The sequence below is a fragment of the Henckelia pumila genome, chromosome 2 (genome assembly GCF_033568475.1).
Source record: "Henckelia pumila isolate YLH828 chromosome 2, ASM3356847v2, whole genome shotgun sequence".
NCBI lineage: Eukaryota > Viridiplantae > Streptophyta > Magnoliopsida > Lamiales > Gesneriaceae > Henckelia > Henckelia pumila.
Window position 1 is genome coordinate 34697774 of NC_133121.1, and position 10184 is coordinate 34707957.

The 10184-nt window shown below is 38.1% G+C and overlaps 1 protein-coding gene across 1 annotated transcript; it reads left to right on the forward strand.

Moving 5' to 3' along the window:
• Window positions 1-3063: 3063 nt before the first annotated feature.
• Window positions 3064-9710, forward strand: LOC140877486 (uncharacterized). Its single transcript, XM_073281021.1, has 8 exons — window positions 3064-3247; window positions 3704-4091; window positions 4209-4327; window positions 5369-5613; window positions 6084-6341; window positions 6384-6706; window positions 6761-6866; window positions 9666-9710. Exons 1-8 carry the CDS (start codon window positions 3064-3066, stop codon window positions 9708-9710), a joined length of 1668 nt encoding a protein of 555 aa, XP_073137122.1.
• Window positions 9711-10184: the final 474 nt, after the last annotated feature.

Genomic DNA, 10184 nt, shown 5'->3' on the forward strand with positions numbered 1-10184 from the left:
ACCTAGATAATGAAGCTATTTGAGTTGATCAATTTGCATGTGAATGTGATCCTGCAACTGTAATTGAGCCAGATCAAGAGAAAATTTTATTAGAGGAATTTGAATGCGAAGAGGAGCCAAAAGTGATAGTGGATGAGGAAGAAATATACCAGGCGACGGATATGACCTCGTCAATGGACTTTACATGTATACCATCAGAAGATCCATTTTTTCCATTGACGCCAACTCCAAAATATCATATCCTCCATCAGCTTCAGCCTAGATTCGAAGTCTCCTTCCAAAATAATCAGTTCTTGAAGAGTATTGTTGGACCGACAAGCTTACCGTGCCAATATCATGCCATGTTTGAGGGCGTAGGAAATCAAGACTCATACGTATAGTTGTATGATTCTTACTATGGGCGGCAGCTGCTCTTTGATGGTTGCGTCTACATAGTTTGGCTATAGACTATAACTTTAGCGCTGACTGGGAGGCAACCCAGTGTTCTCTTCTCATTATTCTTTTTATTGTTATTTTATTTTTATTATATTTTTTAATCAATTGCCTTACCCGTTTCCTTTATAAGTGTAGTATATTGCCTCGTTAATTGAAGTTGTTGTTGGAGTTCTACAGCCGGAGAAAGACGCAGACGCATAAACTAGAGGAGTGTTATTTTTGTTTTCATTGTGTTTCATTTTTTCTTGCATGTGTTTGTTCGTTTTTGCATTATGTTCATTGTTTCTAGAGCATTGAGGGAAATGCTATGGATAAGTATTGGGGGCGGTAGTCTAGTTTTTATGTTTTTATTTGTGTTGTATTTGTGTTGCATCTGTCATGTTTTAGTTTGTTTGCATATAGTTCGTGTTAGTTTTTTTGTTGTTTTCATGTGTGTTGAGTAGGATATTGAATGGGAGCCAATGATGATATGAAGTTATTATTTTTGTGAATTTTTTTTTGTTTTTACCTTGACTTGACATGAGAAACTTTAGGTTGACCCGTGAATTTTTTTAAGCACTCATGTTAGACCAGTGAATTGTAGCGAAAAAATTGATGATGTTTGTGTTTGTTTGACCATTGCACGGCACTAGGTGTTTAGTGATCTCAATTGTATCCTGTGAATTCAAAAGATCTTCTGACAATTGCACTTATGATCTTGGGCGCACCAAAATTTTTGAAAAATTAAAAATTGATAAAATATTTGAAAAATTCAGCTCCATCCGGGTCAATGATGAGGAATTGAAATCCTAATTACCTTGTTCTTGACTAAGTTTGCGGGTGAAATAGGGTTGATGCTCCATCCGGGCTATAGACGAGGGGATTGAAATCTGAATCCTATCAAAGTTATAGATAAGTTTGCGGGTAATTATTGGGGCTTAAAAATGTTGGGTGCAAAATCCGGCGGTGCGTAATAATTTATCTCAAGGAAGGTGTGTGATAACTATGTTTCATATGCATATTTTTGTGATTTTTTTCATGCATTCATATGTTATTGTCATTGTTTTATTTAGTTTTAGCATATTTAACACATTTGTCTGCATAATACTCTTACTGGTTCATTTTGTAGGAAATTCAGAAAAAAAAACAAGATTTTGGACAAATTTGCACTCGCTCGAGCGGAAGGTTATGCTCGCTCGAGCGAGGCCGAGAAGATAGGAAAAAGTCCAGAAGTATACTCGCTTGAGCTCACTTTGTGCTCGCTCGAGCGAGAGAGAAGGAGTCAACGAGACAGAGATGTTCTCGCTCGAGGGCACTTTGTGCTCGCTCAAGGGAGAAAGTCGGGCTAGGGAATCTTAAGAGCAGAGTCACGATCGCTCGAGCGCACCTTGAGCTCGCTCGAGAGAGATGCGCGTATAGAGTTTTTATAATTGGATCCTCTTGATCGGAAAGGATATTATCTTTTGGGGATCTTGGACACTTATAAACCGGCTCATTCATCATAATTAAGGGTTACACAACATTCTTGAAGGCAAGGAGGCGGCCAACATCATCTTCCATTCTACCTTTCTCCTTTTCTTTTATTTTTGATTTTCAGTTGATGCTTTGGATTAAAAACTTTTTTTTTTTAATCATGTTGAACTTTGAGTAGTTTTTCTCTTTTGATCAAGGCCACGTGATTGGGCCAGACAAATTTATGTAGAAAACTTGGATGTTTATTTGGGATTTTCAGACTTGATTTTATTTTATTGATTGTAAAATTTATATTTGTCTCGTGAATGATCTGGCCAGTTATTTGCTTCCATGTTAATCGACTCCAAGTCGAAAGAGAAGGTATTGATTTTGATCACCTCGATAATCAACACATGGTAAAACCGACTAGAAATAGAATTTGATTTCAGTGTGCGGTTTGGGTGTAAACTGAATTTTCACAAATATTTAATGCATTCAAATTTGATTAGAATTACGAAAGATTAATCCATCAATATTTGAATAGGTTTGATTGTTCTAGAAATAGACCTTTGAACAAGATAGGAGAATTCTCGTGATCTAAGATTAAAATCTGAGTCTTGAATCGACTACTTGTTATATAATTTTTCTGGTACCTACGTGTGTCCTTGATCGATTTTTTCCCATATTGAATTTAATTCAAAATTTCTGTTGCGCTTTTTATTGAATTGAACTCTATTTGCAATTTAAATTCTTTTAGTCACAAATCTGAATTTTCACCGCTATTATTGTTTAGTCTAGATTAAGTAGGAATAATCATATTCTGGTATTCATACTGATACAGTCCCTGTGGGTTCGACATCTGGACCTTTGTCCACTTTACTATTACTTGACCTGGTGCGCTTGCCAGTAGATTTTTAATCACACCGATTTAAGTGGTCAATTTTTTGGCGCCGTTGTCGGGGACTGTTTTGATATCAAAATTTTTATTTTACTTCAGATTAGACTTTATTTATTTTCTTAAATTCTAAATTTTATCTCTTGGTGATTTTCAGGTACTATCTGTTGTGCATGCATAGCATTCGATCTAGGGAGCTTCTACCCCTTGATTTAGAGATCGAACACACGCTCAGCAGGATCCGAAAGGCCAGGAGATATATCAATACTGAACTAGAGTCAGAATCTGAATTTGAGTAAGATATGGCGGACAACAGAACTGTTTTTGACTTGATTCATCCACCTACTGAAGGCTATGGATCCAGCATCGTTCTCCCTACTGTGGAGGCGAATAACTTTGAATTGCGTCCGTCGATTATTCAGATGATTCAGTTGCAAGCAAGATTCAGGGGCAAATCTGTGGAAGACCCATATGCTCATCTGGAGCGTTTTCTGTCGATCTGCGACACTTTCAAGGTTAATGGGGTAACATGATGCAGTGCGACTGCGATTATTCCCATTCTCTCTGCAGGGCGAAGCAATGGAATGGCTGGATGATTTGCCTGCGGGTTCTATCACTACATGGATCCAACTTGTTCGAACTTTTTTGAACAAGTATTTCCCTCCTACAAAGGTGGAAAAATTATTTCTGACATCATCTCATTCAAGCAGAAGGAAGCTGAATCTCTTCATGCGGCATTGACCAGATTTAAAAAGATGTTTAGGATGTGTCCTCAACATAATCTTACTCAGAGCCAGCAAACTCAGACTTTCTACAATAGGACTGATCAATCTGTCTGATCCATGTTGGATGCGGCTGCTAACGGAAGCCTATTCAGGAAAACACCAGCAGAGGCATGGGAAATCATTGGAAACATGGCTGAAAGTAAAATTTGATGGCCAGATGTGAAGAAAGATAAAAAGGTTGGAGTACTAGAAGTTGATGCACTAACAACACTGAATTCCAAAATCGATGCTCTTACTCATCAGATGGCGATTATGCAGACAGCTCCAGCCAACCAAATACAGGCTTACCAGCCCGAGGAACAACAAGTCTTTGAGATAGATGCAGCTAACTTCATGGGAAATCAAGGGAGACAGCCATACAATACTTACAGCAATACCTATAATCCAGGCTGGAAAAATCATCCAAACTTCTCATGGAAACCTGCAGACACTACAGCCAGTGCATCCAAGCCAGTGGAGAAGAATCCATCCTTTGAAGAAATTATGATGAAGTATGTAGCAAGTACTGAGAATCGCCTGCAGAATCAGGAGGAAATGTTACAAAGGTTGGAAACACAGATGATCCAGATAGCAACACAGCTATCAACTAGGCTAGCAGGATCGTTGCCTAGCAATACTGAAAAGAATCCAAAGGATGTCAATGCTATTCTGGCGATTACTAGATCGCAAGTGGAGACTGCAGAGAAAAGAACTGAGGATGAGGAAGCAAGTGAGAAAAAAAAGGAACAAGGGATAGAGGAAGCACTAAAGCATGCAGACTCGACGCCTACGGGCAAGAAAGGTAAGTCTTCTAACCCAACTAGTAATGAGAATATTTATTTGAGTAAACTTCCCTTCCCCCAAAGAGCAAAGCAACTACAATTGGATAATCAATTTGCAAAATTTCTAGAGATTTTCAAAAAGCTTCATATTAATATTCCATTTGCAGATGCTTTGGCTCAAATGCCCAGTTATGCAAAATTTTTGAAAGAGATTTTGTCTAACAAAAGAAAATTGGTGGATTTTGAAACTGTGAAGTTATCGAAGGAATGCTCTGCTATTTTACAAAATAAACTCCCTCCGAAACTCAAGGATCCCGGTAGCTTTTCAATTCCATGCACTATTCAAAAATCATTTTTTAACAAGGCTTTATGTGATTTGGGAGCAAGTATAAATCTTATGCCTTATTCATATTTTGGAAATATAGGAATTGGTGAAGTTAAGCCAACCACTATCTCCCTGCAATTAGCTGACAGATCTATCATATATCCAAGGGGGATTGTGGAAGATGTTTTGGTTAAGGTTGATAAGTTTATATTTCCAGTGGATTTTGTTGTGCTTGATATGGAAGAGGATCGTGAGATACCTCTTATTTTAGGTATACCATTTTTAGCCACTTGAAAGGCCTTAATTGATGTGCATAAGGGAGAGTTAATTTTGCGCATGAATGATGAGATTGTAATTTTCAATGTTTTTCGGGGCCTTCGTTATCCTGCGGACAATTCTGATTGTTTCAGAATTGATGTTACTGATGAATTGGTTGAGTGTTCTCTGCAGGAACAGTTGTCCATGGATCCATTAGAAATATGTTTGACACGAACAATGGATAAAGAGCATGTTAGTGAGGAAGTTCATGAAGTGGCACGAGATCTGGATTGGAGTCTTCCCTTTGAAAAATTCATCAATACCAAGATGGAGGAGCTTGGCCATATTCCAAAACCATTGAAGCCATCCACCGAGGAGCCCCCTACTCTTGAACTTAAACCACTCCCTTCTCATTTGAAATATTTATATTTATTAACAAATGATAAACTTCCAGTAATCTGTTTGTTTTCTTTGACAGGTTGTGAGGAGGAAAAATTGTTGAGGGTGATTAGAGAGCATATAAGAGCCATAGGATGGATCTTGGCTGACATCAAGGGGTTTAGTCCAACCATGTGTATGCACAAAATATTGATGGATGCGGAACACAAAACATCTACTCAACCACAGAGACGACTCAACCCAGCTATGCAAGAGGTAGTAAAAAAGGAGGTGATTAAACTCCTTGATGAAGGTATTATCTATCCTATATCTGACAGTGAATGGGTGAGTCCAATTCAAGTAGTGCCTAAAAAGGGAGGAATGACTGTTATTGAAAATGAAAATAACGAATTAATTCCTACTAGAACTGTTACGGGGTGGCGAGTTTGTATTGATTATAGGAAATTGAATGATGTCACTCATAAGGATCACTTTTTCCTTCCCTTTATTGATCAGATGGTTAAAAGACTTGCAGGGCATGCTTTTTACTGTTTTTAGATGGTTATTCCGGTTATATGCAAATTCCTATAGCCCCTGAGGACCAACACAAAACTACTTTTACTTATCCTTATGGTATTTTTGCATATAAACGGATGCCGTTTGGTTTTTGTAATGCCCCTGCCACTTTTCAGAGGTGCATGATGGAAATTTTTCATGATATGGTTAAAAAATTTATTGAAGTGTTTATGGATAATTTTTCTGTGGTTGGTTCATCTTTTGATGCATGTTTATGTAATCTGAAAAAATTTCTGCAGAGGTGTCAAGAGAGCAACCTTTCGTTAAATTGGGAGAAATGTCAATTTATGATGAAAGAAGGTATTTTTCTAGGACATAAGGTGCCTGAAATAGGTGTGGAGGTGGATCGGGAAAAATTAGAAGTAATTGAAAAACTTCCACCTCCCACGAACTTGAAAGGGATTAGAAGCTTTCTTGGACATGCAGGTTTTTATAGGAGATTTATTAAAGATTTTTCTTCTATTGCTAAACCCCTTACTAATTTGTTGATAAAAGAGGTGCTTTTTAATTTTTTTGCTGAGTGTTTACATGCTTTTCAGATTTTAAAGGAGAAATTGACAACTGTACCAATGATCGTAGCACCTGACTGGAATCTACCGTTTGAGTTGATGTGTGATGCTAGTGACACCGCTTTGGGAGCCGTGCTTGGACATAAAAGGGACAAAGTACTTCATGTGATTTATTACGCCAGTATCACCCTGTCAGCCGCCCAACTAAATTATGCAACCACTGAAAAAGAACTTCTTGCGGTATTGTTTGCCTTGGACAAATTCAGGTCCTATTTGGTGGGAAGCAAAGTCATCGTTAACACAGATCATTCGGCGCTGAAGTATTTGATGAGAAAGAAGGATGCTAAACCCAGGTTAATTCATTGGGTATTATTGTTACAAGAATTTGACTTGAAAATTATTGACAGGAAGGGCTCGAAGAATCAAGTAGCGGATCACCTTTCCCGTTTGGAGAATCAAGGAACTGAAACGCAAGTAATTCATGATGATTTCCCAAACAAACAGTTGTTTGAGGTAACGAATCTACCATGGTATGAAGATATCGTAAATTACCTATCAAGTAAGTTTCTTCCCTCGCATTTAACTTATCAACAGAAAAAGAAATTTTTCTCCGAGTTGAAATATTTTTTTGTGGAAAGATCCTTTTTTGTTCAAGATCTTGTTGGAGAACTGGCGAGTTCCCAGACCAATTACGATTGATACCCGGTGCAGCGGAAGTTTAAAAATTTTTCATGGAACGTTTCCATGGTGTGGGTATCAACCGTTCATCAATTGAATTACGTGTGTGTAAAATTTAAATAACAATTAAATAAATTTTACCTCAAATCTCGCAACGAGATTAATGGACACCAACAGAACAATTCTGCTCTTGTTGTCTCTCCCTGGAACCGATGAACGCCTTCAATCAGGTCCACGAACAGAGGTTTAATCCCTCTGATAGATTGCACTAGAAAATCTATCAGAAGTTTTCTGCGAAGAGAATACACAAATTTGATTCGTTATTCCTTACTGCGATTCAAAATCACAGACCGGAATTTTCTCGGGCAGAGGGGAGGGGTCGGCCGAAAACGTTTTTGAGAGGGGTAGGGTTTCGAAAATCCTGTCTCAAAAATTATGACCTGTTGTGTGTAATTTCTGTACTGAAATAACTTATTTATAATGCAGGCCACTAACACCTTAGGGCCCATTAGTCATAAGCTGGGGCCCGACAAGCAAAGCCCGCTCGTTCAGAAATTAATATAAAATTCATCGTGACTCCGATTGATGAAACGATTTCACCAATGTGCACAGAAACCATTTCTGCACGTTTTAAAGTCAAAATAAATTTTCCTGAATCCGAATTCAGTGGTTTCCAAAAATGTCCATCCCTATGTCATTTTAGGAAATCCTACTCCCTTACTCTTATTTAAGAAGTCCAACTCCTTAGTTCATTAAATTTAACTCTTTAAATTTAACTATCTCAACGGGGATTAAAACTCCATTACACTGTGTGACCCTCAATGGTTCAGGGATACAGCTAGCCGTGGGCTCACAACTCCTTGTGACTCGGAACAACACTTTCCGACTTGCCCAACGAATCATGGTAAAGCGCCTAGCAACATCGCCCCATGATTCCCTAGGTATCACTGATAGTGCCTACAAGAACCAGTAGATTTTGGTTAACGTACAGTACGGTCCCTTCATCCATATATCCCGATCGAATCAACAACCATTGGTATATCGAGAGTCGCTCAAGATTCGATAACTATGCAATACATCTTGAAGATCAAATTAGTGACATCGCATGTGCTACTAAGAAACCATTTCTTAAATCACATCAAGTACTCTGGCCAGAGATTTGTCACACTAATATCTCCTCAGATCGCATAGGATATCCACACTCGCAAGTATGTGGTGAATCCTTGACAACAATGCATTGACTCCCATATGTGTCGTAACTGTACCCAATCTCGACACCTGATGACCCCCTCAGAGTCGGTAAACGAGTCAAAGCACAGTACTAGCATATAGAGTCTCCATGATGTTTCAAGTCGTAAGGACTAATGGTGTACAACCAAAACCGCGGACTTTATCCACTCGATAAGTGATAACCACTTGGAAAGTCCGGATAGGGTAGTTCGACTATTCATCCTATGAATATCCATTTGCATGCTTCGAACATCTCCATGTTCCCTACCAATGAAACGTGGTACTCCGCATCGCAAATGCTAGTCTCAAACTCGAGCGATCCTTATCCTTATTATCGGACGGCTCAATCGACTAGGAACAGTTTTAGAATATACAGTGACTATAAGATGTATTTCATGATAGACATCTCCATGTTCTACCACATCTTACATACACTATAGTATATTCAAGGTCTTTATCAAAACAACAATAGTATATCACAATATAACAATATGAAGTAATATAAAGTCATTGCCATAAAAGTGTAAATAATATTAAACAAAAGATTGTTTATACAAAGAGTCAACAAAGCCCATAGCCACACAGTTGGCTCACTGGGCACCCACTCTTACAGATCTGTGCAGATGGTATCATTCGTAGATGTATTCCAGCAGAAGAGGTAAGTTCTATACTCTCACACTGTCACACAGGTCCCACTGGAGGTCACTTCGGCGTGGGTTGTATGCTGCTAAAGTACTACAGTCAAGATTTTATTGGTCTTTGTTGTTTAAGGATGCATATGCCTATGTGATTGCTTGTGATTCTTGTCATAAAGTTGTTAATATCTCTAGGAGACATGAAATGCCCTTAAATAATATATTTGTTTGTGAAGTTTTTGATGTATGGGGTATTGATTTCATGGGACCATATCCTGCTTTTGAAGGAAATAAATACATATTGGTAGCGGTCTATTATGTGTCTAAGTGGGTTGAAGCACTTGCATGTAGGACAAATGACTCTAGGATGGTTGTGAAATTTTTTAAAAAAATTATCTTTGCTAGATATGGTACATCTAGAGCCATAATTAGTGATGGAGGAACCCACTTCTGTAATAATAAATTTGACACACTTTTGACTAAATATGGGGTCACTCACAAGGTGAAAACACCTTATCATCCCTAAACTAGTGGGCAAGTTGAAATATCAAATAGGGAGTTGAAAAGAATATTGGAGAAAACGGTGAATTCAAATAGGAAGGAGTGCTCAAATAAATTGGATGACATGTTATGGGCTTATTGTACTGCTTTTAAAACACCTATAGGAACTTCTTCCTTTAGGTTGTTATATGGTAAAGCGTGTCATCTTCCTCTTGAACTTGAGCATAAAGCATTATGGGCTACTAAATTTCTGAATTTTGATGTGCAGGCTACATGCGAGGAGCATTTGCTGCAATTGAATGAACTTGAGTAGCTAAGGTTGGATGCCTATAAGAATACCAGGATTTACAAAGAAAAAAACCAAGAAATGGCATGATCAACGCATCGTCTCACGTGAGTTTGAGGTAGGCCAAACTGTTTTATTATATAACTCATGTTTGATGCTCATGCTAGGGAAGCTGCGTTCAAGATGGTCAGGACCATTCACTATCAAGCAATTGATGTCGTATGGTACTGTGGAAATTTATAGTCCTGCCACATGAGCATTCAAAGTTAACGGGCAAAGGATAAAAGTTTATCAAGGTGGTATCGTGGATCAAACACAGATCACTGCCGACTTGCATGACCCAACAAAATAAAAAGGGAGGTACAGTTGGGCTATAGACTATAAATTTAGCGCTGACTGGGAGGCAACCCAGTGTTCTTTTCCCGATTCTATTTTGTTTTGGGTTATTTTTATTGCTTTTAAGTTAGTTTTTGAATCTTTTGTGTTTTTTTTGAAATTTTT

Coding starts and splice junctions, on each gene's coding strand:
- LOC140877486 (XM_073281021.1), top strand. CDS start 3,064: ATGGCGGACAACAGAACTGTTTTTGACTTGATTCATCCACCTACTGAA. Junction 3,248..3,703: donor CCCATATGCTCATCTGGAGC/GTTTTCTGTCGA, acceptor TTTGATGGCCAG/ATGTGAAGAAAGATAAAAAG. Junction 4,328..5,368: donor GACGCCTACGGGCAAGAAAG/GTAAGTCTTCTA, acceptor TTTCTTTGACAG/GTTGTGAGGAGGAAAAATTG.